The sequence below is a fragment of the Mauremys mutica genome, chromosome 8 (genome assembly GCF_020497125.1).
Source record: "Mauremys mutica isolate MM-2020 ecotype Southern chromosome 8, ASM2049712v1, whole genome shotgun sequence".
Classification (NCBI taxonomy): Eukaryota; Metazoa; Chordata; order Testudines; family Geoemydidae; genus Mauremys; species Mauremys mutica.
The window spans coordinates 106,620,481-106,636,382 of NC_059079.1; the positions used below are offsets into that span (position 1 = coordinate 106,620,481).

General features: G+C 41.4%; 1 protein-coding gene across 2 annotated transcripts in view; it reads left to right on the top strand.

The window, feature by feature from the left end:
* Positions 1-15,902, top strand: part of GALNT10 (polypeptide N-acetylgalactosaminyltransferase 10) — a 116,957-nt gene that overhangs the window by 41,938 nt on the left and 59,117 nt on the right. For both annotated transcript variants that reach the window (XM_045027432.1, XM_045027433.1), the window contains exons 2-3: positions 12,501-12,603; positions 13,481-13,619. In XM_045027432.1, the coding sequence (XP_044883367.1) occupies positions 12,501-12,603; positions 13,481-13,619 (242 nt within the window). The remainder of the gene's footprint in view (positions 1-12,500; positions 12,604-13,480; positions 13,620-15,902) is intronic.

Here is a 15,902-nt window from a genome sequence, read left to right on the forward strand (position 1 = left end):
CAGCCTTAATAAAATGTCTATAGATACGATACTCCGCTAGTCTGGAATATGTGGAAGCACTATTTTTAGCTGGTCACATTGCTCAGTTGGCTCAACATTCCTATAATCTGTTCAGGAGTTTCATAATTCAAATACGGGGAATTCATACAAACCAAACTGACTACAGAATTATAAATCTTGTGAATCCTTTTAATATTAATTCTTAGTGCAGATTATTCTGCATATGCAGAAACATTTGATTAATCACATGGCTCAATTTATAAGTTTTCCAAACATGATGATGTGCTGTATTCTGCTTCTATAAAGGATTGCTTCTGACAGGTATTTGTCTAATCTGCTCTTAAAAATCTCCAATGATGGAGATTCCACAACCTCCCTAGGCAATTTATTCCAGTGCTCAACCACCCTGACAGGAAGTTTTTCCTAATGTCCAACCCTTGCTGCAGTTTAAGCCCATTGCTTTTTGTCCTATTCTCTGAGGTTAAGGAGAACAATTTTTCTCCCTCCTCTTTGTAACAACCTTTTATGTACTTGAAAACTTATGTCCCCTCTCAGTCTTCTCTTCTCCAGACTAAACAAACCCAATTTTTTCAATCTTCCCTCATAGGTGATGTTTTCTAGACCTTGAATCATTTTTGTTACTCTTCTTTGGACTTTCTCCAGTTTGTCCACATCTTTCCTGAAATGTGGTGCCCGGAACCGGACACAATACTCCAGTTGAGGCCTAATCAGCGCAGAATAGAGCGGAAGAATTACTACTTGTCTTGCTTACAACACTCCTGCTAATGCATCCCTGAGTGATGTTTGCTTTTTTTGCAACAGTGTTACACAGTTGATTCATATTTAGCTTATGATCCACTGTGACCCCCAGATCCCTTTCTGCAGCACTCCTTCCTAGGCAGTCATTTCCCATTTTATGTGTGCAACTCATTGTTCCTTCCTAAGTGGAGTACTTTGCATTTGTCCTCATTGAATTTCATCCTATTTACTTCAGACCATTTCTCCAGTTTGTTCAGGTCATTTTGAATTTTAATCCTATCCTCCAAAGCACTTGCAACCCCTCCCAGCTTGCTATCGTCCACAAACTATAAGTGTACTCTCTCTCATATTATCTAAATCACTGATGAAGATATTGAACAGAACTGGACCCAGAACTAATCCCTGCGGGACCCCACTCGATATGCCCTTCCACCTTGACTATGTACCACTGATAACTACTCTCTGGGAACAGTTTTCCAACCAGTTATGCACCCACTTATAGTAGCTCCTGAGAAGCTCATGTGTGACAGTATTGAAAACCTTACTAAACTCAAGATATACCACATCTGCCCTTCCTTCCTATCCACAAGGCTTGTTACCCTCTCAAAGAAAGCTATTTTGGAGTAACTGAGCTGCATAATTTCATTGAGGTACAGCTTAACCCAGCTATTACATATAACCTCCCTCTTCCCACCCCCCACCCCTGTCGGTAATATCTATTCTTAATAAAATCAATACACATTTCAGTCATTTTCTGATTACGGTACATTGATTACCTATAACTACCCCATCTCCAAAGTGGGAGCACAATGTGTCCCTGCCCCTGTTTCTCTGACCACTTCGGACATTCTTCAGAGGCAGGCTCGCTGGCTTTCCATAACGTTCAGAAGGCCTCTGATGTTTGATCTACCAATACGAAACTGGTTTGCTACTGCCAAATAGCAGTTAGGGGTGGTGAGCTTCCAGATGATGATAGCAATATGCTTCAGCGTGCTAGGGGGAATTCTCGTGTTGGTATTCTGCCACTGTAGCTCCAGGATGCTCTGCTCAGATTTCTAGGAAAGTGACCTTTGTCACGCTGAAATTCTGCTGCGACTGCTGGCCATTCCAGTTCTGTATCACTGTCCTGTTCTCTTCCCCCTCTCCTCCAAGTGACTGCTAGTTGATTGAGCCCAGAGGTGGCTTTCCACCAAGTACAGGTGCTGCAGGTACATGGTCTGCAGATGTAATTACTCTGTTTCATGCTGCTGCTCCTCCTTGTAGCCATATCACTGTGGCATCCAAAGCCCTACAAAGTCATACAACCAAATCCATTTGTCTGTACGACTGCCAATGCATCTGTAAAATCCTATTCATATTAATGACTGTCATAATCACAGCACTCAGCAGTGTCTTCCATGCTGCCTGGCAACAGTTCAAAAATGGCAGTGGCAAAATAAATGGATGCAAGGAGAAGAACTGAGTTTTAATTCCTCACTCCCCCAATCCCAGAATTCTGGTAGGCAGGTATCCCACAACGCACCATAAGGCTAACCAAAGCATAGATCTGAGCAGTGGAAGATTGCACATTGGGCTATCTGCTCAGGAAGCATAGCTGTTCATTTGAGCAAGGGCAGAGCTATGTGGATGCAATGATTAACAAGGAAAGTACCATAACCCAGCCTAACACAGAAATGTGGATGCACTTCAGCTTGATATGATATAATTGCTGCACTTGAGCCACGTCTGTACCTACAGCACTGTGGCAGCGCAGCTGTAGCAAGTTTGGTGAAGACGCTCTATGCCAACGGGACAGCTCGCCCATTGGCATAATAGAATCACCTCTGCAAGTAGCAGAAGCTATGTTGGTAAGAGAAGCTCTTCCGCCAACTTAGTGCTGTGCACACAAGCGCTTACGTGGTGTAACTTACGGGCTCATGGGGATGGTTTTTTAATAAATTATGCCAATATAAGATGATGTGTAGACATAACCTTAGAGTGAACAAACTCATCCAAAATAATCTCTTTCTAGACAGACCCTGTTAGCCCCACTCTCTAGATCTTCCATTTTAGTCCGCAAGATCTTAAAAAGTTGAAGTCCTCTTCCCTCCCCACCTTTGGGGGCTGAGTCTGCCCTACAGCTCAGGAGAGAATCCAGCCAGTGTCGGATCTAAACTACATGGCGTAAAAAGATTTAAAATACTGGACAGTTTTCAAGACTGGTTCAGTTTTGAGCTCAACCTTCTCTGGGGCCTCTTAAATAAAGCTTTCCTGTACTCTAATTCACGGCTGTTTATTTCGGTCATTAACCTGTTATGTTAAGTAGGTTATCACTATGGCTCTACATCAAGTCTCAACCTTTTTGCAGTGGTTGACAGAAGAATTCCTTCCTCCCTACGTTCTCTCAACTGTGTGGCCATGCAGCCGGGGGAGAGGCGCCTCTCCCTCGGCCTTGGGGCTGCTGCGGCCGGGAAGAGACACCCTGGGGCTGCGGTGGCACGAGAGGGCTGGGGGGGAGTCGTCTCTCCCCGCTGCAGCCCAGGGCAGCCTGCACCCCAAACCCCTCATCCTTGGTCCTAGCCAGAGCTCGCACCCCAACCTTCTGCTCCATTGCTGAGCCCCCTCCCACATGCCGAACCCTTTGGCCCCACCCCCACCACTTCCGTATTGGTGCACATAAAATTAATTCTGCACATGGATGTAAAAACATTAAGGGAACAGTGCTTCCTCTCCTTATTTTGCTTTGGTCAGCACCTTCTGCAGAGTACAAATCTATACTGTAGCTTACGGCGGAACTCGTGTATTTGCACTGTAACACGTGAGTCTGGGGACAAAATGGATAACCTCACTGCTGATAGAACTTTGTCTTTGTATACTGCTGCTCTTTTCTTGTTTCTAACAGTTTCAGTCCCAGCAAATGTTTGCTGAACAGGTTTTGAAAACTGTGCATCACTGTGATTAGAGTATGTACTTCAAATCTTTTTTCCTCATACAGAAAACAGTTGGCTTACATCTCCATCCTCTCTTCGTTTATTCTGGCTGGAGCCAGGCACACTAAATAGTGATTAAACAAAAGATTAAAATTCCATTTTTGTATGTTTGGCTGCTTGAATGCTAATCGATTCCTTTGGCAGAATGTTAAGTAAAAGCACGGTAGACAACAGAAGGGGCTATTTACAGCAATCTGTCTAAATCCATTTTCAATGTATTGCTTAATATGCCTTTCTACTTTAATTCATTTTCAGTGAAAATGAAGGATGGAAACAGAGGAAGGAGATTAGTTTAAGACATAGCTACAAAAATAATCACTTCTTAGTGATAAACAACTTTGTTTTTAAGGAAAGGAAAATATGCTTTAGGATAACCAGAAGTTATGGGCTTGCTGTAGGAATTACGGGTGAAATTCTATATCGGTTACATGGGAGGTTAGACTAGATTATGATGATCCAGCTCTGAGATCTGTAAAAGGTTTAATTTCTCTTTACAGCTGACTTTTTAAAAAATATACATAATTTTGCTTTGCCTCAGTTTCTTGCTTTGCAAAACATAAAATTCCAAAGTTTCAATAGGCCATAGCTCAGCACTTAAATTTGCAGCTATAGTTTGTATAGACAAAACCCCTCATCTGTAAAATGTTTATCTACCTATCCTGCATATGCAGATTCTGTAAATACAGCTGTCAAAGAATGTCTTCCACATTTCTAAACTAAAATTAAAATTTAATGTTTTAAACAAGAACAAGGCATAGTCATATTTATTCTCTTAGGCAAAATATGATAATGCCTTTTGATGTGTAATTGAAGTGCATGGTAAGTACTGGTGACAAAACACAAGAAAACTTAGTTATACACACATGCATTTGTTTAAAAATTAAAGCTGAACTCAATCCCAAAGATTTGTCTAGGTATTGCAGCATGCTCAGACTTAGTCTAGAGTTTCTGCTTATGGGGATTATCAAACTGCTTAATATCCATAATTTACTACTTGAAAGATAAATTCCATGCAGCATCCCTGAAGGATGCCATTTAAAAAGCTACACGGTCTGCTCCTCAGTTGTGTTGTGCTTAGATTTTCGATGCTTAAATACTCTTTATAAAAGAATTAAAGATAAATAAAAATAAATTTGGCAAAATAACGTCAACATCAGCAACACTTATTAAATGGCCCCGGTAGCACCACCACCACCACCCCGTTTAAATCCATGACATGTAGTCTGTAGTCCCACCCCATGTGCTACTGTTAATTACATTGCATAATCGTGGAATTGTAGTGTGGGGAGGAGGGAGATCATATTATAAAAGGGGTTTTGACTGTTTTGGCAGCATTTATTGATAAATTCACAACAGTGCAGTACAGTGCAGTGAAGAAGAAGAAAAATCCCTCCCTTAGTGACTCAGCTTCAGCTTGCATATGTGAGCGTTGTGAATGCTGAAAAGTTTCATTGAAGCTGAGGCAGACTACTTTAATGAGGCTGACTACTGCAACTAGTAAAGGAGTAATAGTAGCCTTCAAACATAGGGCATGTCTACACTTACCAGGGATCGACGCTGTGGCGATCAATGCACATGGGGTTGATTTAGCGGGTCTAGTGAAGACCTGCTAAATCGACCGCAGATTGTTCTCCCTTTGACTCCGGTACTCCACCGGAATGAGAAGAGTAAGGAAAATCGCCAGGAGAGCATCTCCTGTTGACACAGCACGGTGTAGACACCGCAGTAAGTCGACCTAAGCTACGTTATTAACATAGCTGGAGTTGCATAACTTAGATCAACTTACCTCTGTAGTGCAGACAAGGCCTTAACATCTAGCAGTAGATGTCACTAATGTTGATGTCATTCTTGCCAGGGACTCTCAGTAAACTTTTAAAAATATTATTTTAATGGTGACCTGCAAAACCTATGAAAATGTTGGTTGCTTGTAAGTGGCACAATTAAAGCAAATATTTGGAAACATTTATCTGAATTCAGTGAAATGTAATGGAGTCTTCCTGGCTGGGATTGAGTAATGTAATTTCTGCATCTCTGAGACAAAGAAGATCTAAAATGTAGCATATGGTGTTATGATCATTTTATATCAGCCTTGCATTTGAGATTTACCATAGCTTTCATAAAGAGGTATGTGGGTCCAAAGCAGGTTAACATTTGCCCTTTTTGCTTGTGTGAATCCTCTCTAATGTCATAGTTTTATTGTGCATTGATGCTAGGTGGAAGAAACAAGTAGGGGGACAGGAGAGAGGGGTGGATGACAAATATCCCCATGCTGTCCTCTCTCCCTCTTTTGGCACTGCTGATGTGAAACTGACTGGACCCTAGTTGTATGTCTAGAAGTCTGATCCTTGTTTGTTAAATTTTAAACATGAGATTAGATACAATTTCTAGATTGACTTTCAGTGATGTTTCTGTAACAGGTATCCACACAGCAAACAATAAAATGGGTAAAGTAGCATGGTTCTCTGCTGTGCCTTGTAAGCCCAGCATTCTATAAACAGGAAGCCGGAGAGGTTACTGACACAAGGTGGTTTGTGCTTGGCACATTGCTGTAGTATCAGTGCAGTACACATGTCTGAGGCTACGTCTTAGTCACGGGTGTTTTTAGTCAGTCATGGACAGGTCATGGGCAATACACAAGAATTCACGGCCCGTGACCTGTCCATGACTTTTACTATATACCCCTGACTAAAACGTGGGGGATGGCTCAGGGGGGACGCGGCCCGGAGGGGGTGCCGTGGACGCTTTGGTGGGGTGCGGCTGGGGAGGGGAGGGAGGTGTTGGCGGGGCTGGGGCAGACTCCCTACCCGGCTCCTGGGAAGTGGCAACCTCCAGCTCCTAGCTCCACGTGCTGCCATCGCTCTGCCCCAAGCCCCAGTTCTGCCGCTCCCATTGGCAGGGAACCACGGCCAATGGGAGCTGCGGAGACAGCACGTGGCGCTAGGAGCTGAGGGAGTGGAGTTCCTGTCACCCTGCTGGGGAGGCCCCTCCCAGGTAAGTACCACCCTGCACCCCAATCCTCATCCCTGAGCTTCCCCACACCCAAACTCCTGCTGCTAGGGTATGGGGGCAAAGTGCCCCAGCAGCAGCAGCCCGTGTCCGAGCTGCTCAGCTGGCTCCTGGGCCAGCCGCACGAGCCGCTGCAGAAGTCACAGAAGGTCACGGAATCAGTGACCTCTGTGACAACCACGGAGCCTTACTCAAGTTCACACGCATAGCAGTGTTTAAAAAGATAATGGAAAAAAAAGAAAACTACCTCACCTGGCAAGGAAACTGTCCTATTTTGCCAACCATTTCCATGACTTGGATTGAGCAGGCAACACCCTGATAAATAGGGAGAGTCTAGTGAGCAGAACTGGCTTTTTTAGCAGTATGCCAAGAGAATAAAAACCTTGTCATATATAATAGTTCATTTTGAAGAGAACTTCGGAGAGATGTTTGATATTGGTGGCATATTGTCTGGAAAATTGGAAGTAAATATGGTAGACAAGATAAACTGTATTGCCCATTGTGGCGGAACAGCAAAGTGTGCTTAGTCATGCTGAAAACTCATTCAGATTCCTGTGCCAGAAATAACTCGGCTACCCCAATTTTTCTTGCTCCTGCATCATCACTGGCCTGCCTTCACCTCACTTGTTGGTAAAGAACTCACAGGATTTGTCCATGTAGAGTGTAGCTACTGACCTTTATTCAGAAAGACCAGGCTATCACACAAATGTCTGAGCTACAGCTCATTACCCAATATTAAATTTTATCATAGTCCTGGGTCAAATGAACTGAAGGGGAGTGTCACAAACTGTATCTGGAAGATAAGTTTTCCAGGATTTTAATTAAATGAAATGTACAGTAACTCCTCACTTAACATTGTAGTTACGTTCTTGAAAAATGCGACTTTAAGCGAAATGATGTTAAGCGAATCCAATTTCCCCATAAGAATGAATGCAAATAAGGGGGTTAGGTTCCAGGGAAAAAATTTTCACGAGACAAAAAACTATATATTATATAGATGTACACACAGTATATGTTTTAAACAAACAATTTAATACTGTTTACACCTATGATGATTGTGAAGCTTGGTTGAGGTGGTGAAGTTAGAGGGTGGAAGAGGGAGGGATACTTCCCAGGGAATGCCTTGCTGCTAAATGATGAACTAGCACTCGGCTGAGCCCTCAAGGGTTAACACGTTGTTGATGTAGCCTCTCTCACAAGGCAGCACGAACACGAGGGAGGGGAGACAGCATAGCAGACAGAGACAGACAAACACCTTGTGTGTGGGGGAGAGAGAGATGCACACTGCCCCTTTAATTAAGCTGACCCACTCTTAAGTGCATTGTCTTTTTAAGTGGATCAGGAAGTTGAGACAGCAGCTGCTGCCCCAGGCTCTCTGTGTCTCTCTCCCTCCGTGTCCCCTCCCTGCTTTATATGGAGAAGGGGTAAGCGGGGTGCAGGAGCAGGGGGGAGGGGAACACCCTGACATTAGCCTCCCCCTTCCCTCCCTGCACAGCAAGCAGGAGTCTGTGGGAGCAGCTCCAAGGCAGAGGGCAGGAGTAGCACATGGCAATGGGAGGAGGGACAGCTGACCTGCCAGGCAATTGATAGCTTGCTGGGCGGCTGCAGCACAGGGAACTTAGGAGAGCTGATGGGGGGTGGCTGCCGGTCCACCCTGGTTCCAAGCCCCCACCAGCTAGCTCCAACAGGCTGCTCTTTCTGCAAGCAGTGGACAAAGCAGACGGCTACGAAACAGCGTTATAAGGGAGCATTGCACAACTTTAAACAAGCATGTTCCCTAATTGATCAGCCACAAAACAACGTTAACCGGGACGACTTTAAGTGAGGAGTTACTGTATATCTGAAAATATGTTAGCAATCTCTGCATTTGGACAGAGATCAGTGGATGATAAAGGGATATTTATTGGTGGGAGGGAGAAAAGGCCATTTTCTCCAATAAGCAATATTTAAAGTAAAAGGTGATTCATCACCTTTGGTTGTGGGAAGATATAAAAAAAATGGACAAGATAGGCTGCAATAATTATAGAATCATGAAGTAGATGGAAAAGTTCACCTGGTGCATCTCCCTGCTGATACAGAATTTACTCCACAGGAAGTTTTCCTACTATTTTGTTTACTTGAATTTTAAATGTCCCAAACAATAACTCTTCTGCTTCCCCTTAACAGCCTAACCAGCACTCATTTGTCAAGGTTTTTACTTTTCTTAATTACATCCCGAGATGTAGTTATACTGCTGTGTGCCATTCTAAATAATTCCTTACTGTTTGCACCCAATAAATACTTTCAGAGAATGTCTCACTTATCCGCATCCTTGTCCATACTTAAGTCTCTTCATCTTTACTCATAAATAGACCACAGACATTCGACTCTGTTGCTTTGCTCTGAACCCCCCTCAGCTTGCTTTCCATGTCATCATGAATCATGAGAGTAAAGCTAAAATTGCAAACAGCGAGAGGTGAAAAATTCAATATTCTACCCTGCAAACATTTTTATTCAAGGGGATTAAATGGGATTTAGTGGTCAGAACACATAACTAGGACCTTTCTGTCTGAGATGGGCAAGTCTCAGCTATGCTTCGGTGTGCCCATCTGCAAAATAGGTACAATCCTGATCTTACCAGGCTGCTGTAAAGATTAATTGTATGTCATTTTGTGATCCTAGACTGTGAAAGGCTTGATTGTTGTATTGTAACGCATGGAAACGAATGGGTAACTATAGATGAGACTAGTGCAGCAGAACAATTAGATATGGTTAGTCTTAAAGTGGCAGCTGTTAGTGAGATTAAATTGGGATTTAGTCTCATGACATCATTTTGAACTGCAAGAGACATGTCTGGGTGTCCTAAAAATGTTAGATTGGTCAATTTTACATTTTATTAGATGGCTAGACTAAGTAAGGCTTAGGTTCACAGTGTTAGGATGCGTGTTCAGTAGTTGCAGATTGCAGTACAGTACTTTGGTGCCCATTCAATTATGAATATTTATTGGGGTAAAAAGAGAAGAATGAAATGTTCTGAACAGAATTTTCCCAAGACAAATCAAGGCATAAAAATGATGTTCATAAATTTTAATTGTTTAAACAGATGAAGAGCCTCTGTTACGGGACTCTAAACAGGCTTGTTATCAGATTGTGCAAAATGCTGGGCCAGGGATTTTTTTGTCCAGAATGCTGTATATACCTGCTAAATAGAGGAAGTAATGAAGCTGTTAGTGTTACTAATATTATGACATCCAAAGCACTAGCTCCAGCCATGCTTTTATTTTGTGATTCCTTACGTCTCCAAAGCTGTATCTGTCTGTGAAGTGTGGAAAGAGGACTGAAGTGTTTGCTTGTGTTGGTAAATTTCTTATTGTGACATGGAACGTGGAGTAGGTTTAGGAAAAAATCCAGCAGACTCATTTATAATGGAATAATAGAATGATAGGAGGGGGTTTTGCACTTTAGGGGAGGGGGCATTGCTTGAGAGAGAGCAACTCTAGGTTTATGATTTGGAAGTGCTTATGCTTCATATTCTCACTATATTTCTGCTTTCTGCAAGTATTTTAATCTAAAGGCATCTTTTTCATGCGTCTTATTTTACAGACTGTAAGCTCTGTCACTTCTCTGCTTTTTAACAAAGGAAATATATCTGCCTTCTATTGAAAAGATGCAAACAAAAATGACCTCTTTTCACCCTGTTACTCTCTGTATACGCAAATATGTATATATCTCCATACATACTAGCTATACTCTAAAATTTCTCCTGGATAGAAAAGTGTACCTTTTATTTTTACTGGAATGCATAATACTATATTATGGAATTCACCAGTACAAGAGGAATTTTGAAAAGCCAGGATTTTATAGTTGCTATTTGATATTTGTTAAACAACCGTTTCTGTGATGTGGTTTCTGCTAGTAATGTACCCGTTTATACACATCGGTGTATTATCACGTCATGGAGAATGATTAGCAGACAAACTTTTTCTCTAACTTTTCAGATTTTATTTAGTCCCCCAAAATTCAGGGGAGAAACCTGAGGTGAGATTCATTGAGTCTCTGTCCCTGCATACCAGAATTTCTGTGTCTTGTACAGGTATCACCCTGCCCTTTATACACCCCATCCCAGAAAAACGCCTTGATTGTTCCTGAAACTTGAAAGCTACAGTGAAAAGGATAGATAATAGGGGTCACGTGTCATGTGAAAACATGCTATTGAGGGTAGTATTCCAATTTTATTCCAATATGGTAGTACAGTAGAGCCTCAGAGTCACGAACACCTTGAAAAAGGAGGTTGTTGTAACTCTGAACAAAATGATTTTTGAAGTGGTAAGAGAGTGGCCCATTACAGCAACTACACACCACACAACAAAAACACCAACCCAGGAACCAAACCCTGCTACAAACCTCGGTCCACATATCTATTCGAGGGACACCACATCAGCCACACCATCCGGGGCTCGTTCACCTGCACATCTACCAATGTGATATATGCCATCATGTGCCAGCAATGCCCCTCTGCCATGTACATTGGCCAAACCGGACAGTCGCTACGCAAAAGAATAAATGGATCCAAATCTGACATCAGGAATCATAACATTCAAAAACCAGTAGGAGAACACTTCAGTCTTTCTGGTCATTGAATAACAGACCTCAAAGTGGCAATTTTTCACCAAAAAAAGTCAAAAACAGATTCCAACATGAAGCTGCAGAACTGGAATTAATTTGCAAACTAGATACCATCAGATTAGGCCTGAATAAAGACTGGGAGTGGTTGGGTCATTACAAAACCTAAACTTAATTTCCCCAATACTAATTTCTCCCTACTGTTACTCACACCTTCTTGTCAACTGTCTGTAATGGGCTACTCTCTTACCACTTCAAAAGTTATTTCTCCTCCCTTGGTATCCTGCTGTTAATTGATTTATCTCGTTAGACTGATTTAACACTTGGTAAAGCAACCTACATCCTTTCATGTATTTATACCTGCTCCTGTATCTTTTACTTCGTACATCTGATGAAGTGGGTTCTAGCCCTCGAAAGCTTATGACCAAATAAATTTGTTAGTCTCTAAGGTGCCACAAGGACTCCTCGTTGTTGTTTTTTGATGATACAGACTAACACAGCTACCCCTGAAATCTGAACAAAATGTTTCTTTCAAAAGTTTACAACTGAACATTGACTTAAAGCAGGCTTGAAACTTTACTATGCAGAGGGAAAATGCTGCTTTCCCTTTATTTTTTTTTTACTAGTTTACATTTAACACAGTACTTTATTTGCTTTTTTATTTTTATTTTATTTTATTTATTTATTGGTCTCTTCTGCTACCTGATTGTGTTCTTTCAGTTCCAAATAAGGTGTGTGGTTGACTGGTCAGTTCGTAACTCTGGTGTTTGTAACTCTGAGGTGCTACTATAGGCTGATTAGTAATGATTCTGAAGTATGTCACCCATTATAAAATAGGAAATAAGGCCAGTAAACTTTTAATGAGAAAATGAGGTTTTTAATGGACTTTAACAGTGTCCTTCCTAACAGATGTTGCACACATTAAGTATGGTCCTATACTGCAGGACGTGATAACACAAACTAAAAAAACCCTATTTGGAGATAATTATAGAACAGTGTTTTGGGGCAAGCAAAATCTTCTGCTGGACATAGCTGCAAATAAAAGCTGCCACTTCTGCAAGTTCTGGTTCGGGCAAGGAAAGGGGGGATTGGCTTTTCTCTTTGGTGCGGATGGGTAGATGTGTTTCAGAGGTGTAATGGCTCTAATCTTCTGTGTGTTAAAAGGGTTCACATGTGAGGCAAAGGAAAGAAGTTTATTTTGACGATGGACAAAGGAAAAAGGACTGGCATGATAAAGAAGCTATAAGGAGGGACTTGGCGCGCATAGGTATGTAAGATCACTTATAAATGTATCTAATGTGGATCATAAAATGGTGTAGTCCCTTATTCAGCAGACTGAACGTGGGGGAACAGCATGCTCGTATGCTCGTAACACTGCTCAACATCAGCTACCTCTCTACAGGGAGTCAGAAGTATTTTCGCCAGTCTCTTGAGTAGGAAGATGATGGCAGCATATTGGCACCTCGAGAGTGGGTGCTGTTTAAAAAATTATAGATGCCTTTACAGTTCTGACAAATATTGCGGACCCATGAAAGTAGAACCATTGTTTTGTAAAATCTAGAAGCGCTGTCATTCTAGAGGAATCTGGTCTGTTTCCATAGTCTGAGACACAATTCAGAATGCTTAAATTCTAATACAAAAGGGTTACGATGGTGAAGGACGCTCACAAACATGGAAATATAAAGTTAAGGCTGCCTTGTTCACCTTAACAAAAAATTTCCAAGGTTTCCCTTTAAAATGTCAGTGCCTGTTTTGGGATGAGTGGGGAGGCTGAGATGAGAAATGTTTATGCCACGTACATGCCCTCACATCTTTAAACCAAAAGAAACCTAATGGATCCAGGTTGGTCCTATCAGTCTCTATTCCTTTAATTCTGGCTTCAGAGTGAAGAGCTTAATGTTTCATATTTGCACAGCTGAGTGGTGTGTTTCTAGCAAAATATACAGTACCCATTAAAATAAGTTTGAAGTTAACCCAGTGCAGAGAATTTCTTAGAACTCAGAATATCAGACTGTGTACAAACTGTGTTGTTGAAGGAAGAATTTTCACAGAAAAAGAAAAGATGACTGCTTTTGGGTCAGTCTCTGGCCACTTAAGCTGTGATTCGCCATAATGATACAGGTTTATTTTGTATCTATCCATAGGAAATGGAGAGCAGGGAAAACCTTACCCGATGACTGATGCAGAGCAAGTGGACCAAGCATACAGGGAAAATGGCTTTAATATCTTTGTGAGCGATAAAATTTCTCTTAATCGCTCCCTTCCAGATATCAGGCACCCAAAGTGAGTATGCACTTGGTATTTAGGCACCCTAACTTGCCATTCCCACTTGAATTTATTCTATTTCTATATTTCATTTTTATGTACTGTTGCAGTCTAACCTTCAAATGTGAGACTTCCAAAGCTGAGGACCTGTTGACTCGGGTGTCCTCAAAGCACCGTGTACACTAATTGGAGTAAAAATAAACTCGTATTCTTGTGTGTGCACCTGAGGAGCACTTCCTGAAAACCTACATTTAGCTGGAAAATAAATGCTGCATGGGTAGAAGCAACGAAGGCTTCCCCAGACTGGCATTTGCCAGTGAGCCTCAACCCTTTCGGGGAGGTGGCCTCATAGATCACTTTTCATGCTGATTACATTCTTGTGTACTGAAATGACCACAGCCATAGAACAATTAAAGTGAAGTTTTTATGGTGCTCTTTCTACTGGAAATGGGATTTAAAAGTCCAGCTCACTTGACAGCTACACCAGAGAGCCATCCGATGGTAATGACTTTGTCACTAATTACCTGGGCTAGTTTTGCATAAGTGACTAGCTGGAAGTGAGACTGTACAGTTCCATGAGCCATTAATTCCTTGAAACACCCAGGAGGGCAAACCAATTTTGGAGCATTCCAAAAAGATTGACTAATATTGTGAATGGTCTATGCAGTGAATTTTCTCAGATACTCGGAGCTTTATAATAAACTTCTCTTTCTAGGGATTATAAGCATGGTCACAAAGTAGTTCCAGTCAGAAACTACTTTTGACTCTTGAATTCAGCTAGTTAAGATGTCTTTCTTGTGGAGTGGCATCAAATTTGACTTAGTTTTTCTCCAATTGCTAAGGAGAAAATCCTTCGTGTTCGTGCAGTCATGAAAGGCTTGAAAATTTAAGCCTTTCCTAAACAATGCCACAGAGTGCTTTTGATTATGGGGGGTATATGGTTTTTAGTCACTTTATGAACCTATCTTTTTTAATACTTGAGTGCAAATTTCTTCCATGGAAAGCTGTTTCAAACTCGATGGCAGTAGTTTCATCTAGAAGTCTTGCAAACAAATTAGAAGCTGGGACTTTTTAAAAAATACCTTTTTCTTTTTCTGTCTCAACTTTGATATCTCATTAGGAACATAACTGAGCTTCAGGCAACTTCAACTCTGCTAAACTGCATTTATTTGGATGATGTTGGGCTTTGAGAATTTAAACTTTAGATGGTACCAGGCTCCCTTAACCTGAGGAGTTAGTGTATTGACTCATGTTCCCTAATGTTTCACTAAGTTGCTGACTTCTAATGGCTAATTCTGCTACTTTGACTTTTTTAAAATGTCTAATTTCAGACTCTGGTCCCTAGTTAAAATTGATAAGTGTAGTGTCTGGGTCACCAACAATTTAAGCTGTGTCTAATGACACCAATGCAGCTGGTTTTCTTGAGTTAAACTTTCTTTACCATAGCAAGTTGCAATTATGTTAATCTCAAGAAGAGAATAAACGGTATTGGATACGATTGATGCTAGGATTAACTAGGGAAATGAACAGGGTTATATATAAAGGAGATTTGAAATGAGGGCACTGTGACTGAAAGTTTCTGCTGTGCATTCTCCCCTCCTTAAAAAGATGTATTCGGAAATGGAGTATTTAGTGTTTTATAGTGATGTGATGAGGGCAATTTATAATGAAGTTTGGGTAAGATGAAGTCTATAAGAGCATTTTCCAAAGAACCGAACATGTTGTAGAATACTCTGAATTAATACCACCCCATTAATTCCTGGAATAGGAGCTGAAATTGGTTTTATATTCAGGAATATGCCCCAGGAAGAAGGTTATAGATTTAAGATTCACACCAGATACGGTGTGTGTTGGCCTGTTAAACATAGAAGCTCAGGTACAGAGTGCTGGATCACCTTGAGCACCAGTAAGGTATAGCTTTCTGCTTCTATAGCTCACTTTCCCTGTGTGCTGTAAACAGTATTTATTTGAATAAGACATTGTGCTATATTGCACGCTAATGTAAGAGAGCTTTTAAAGCAGTTGTAGAAATAATACCAGAGAGAATAAATTTTGTTTGCAAACCTAACAGTCGTAGCAGTTAAATATGACACTGATTATTCCCAGCCCCTCCCCATTTATAACCTTTCAGATTAAGTAGCCTTATTCTGTCTCACCTGTAACTTCCCAGAGTATCTGTGCCTTCGTCTGCTCTTTGCCAGCTGTTGGGGGCTGCTAGTAGTAAACCGAATAGTACTTCTGGGTTGACTCTGTTCAAGTGTAGCTGGAGAGGATCAGTAAGGGTTTTTAATGAACTGAGCC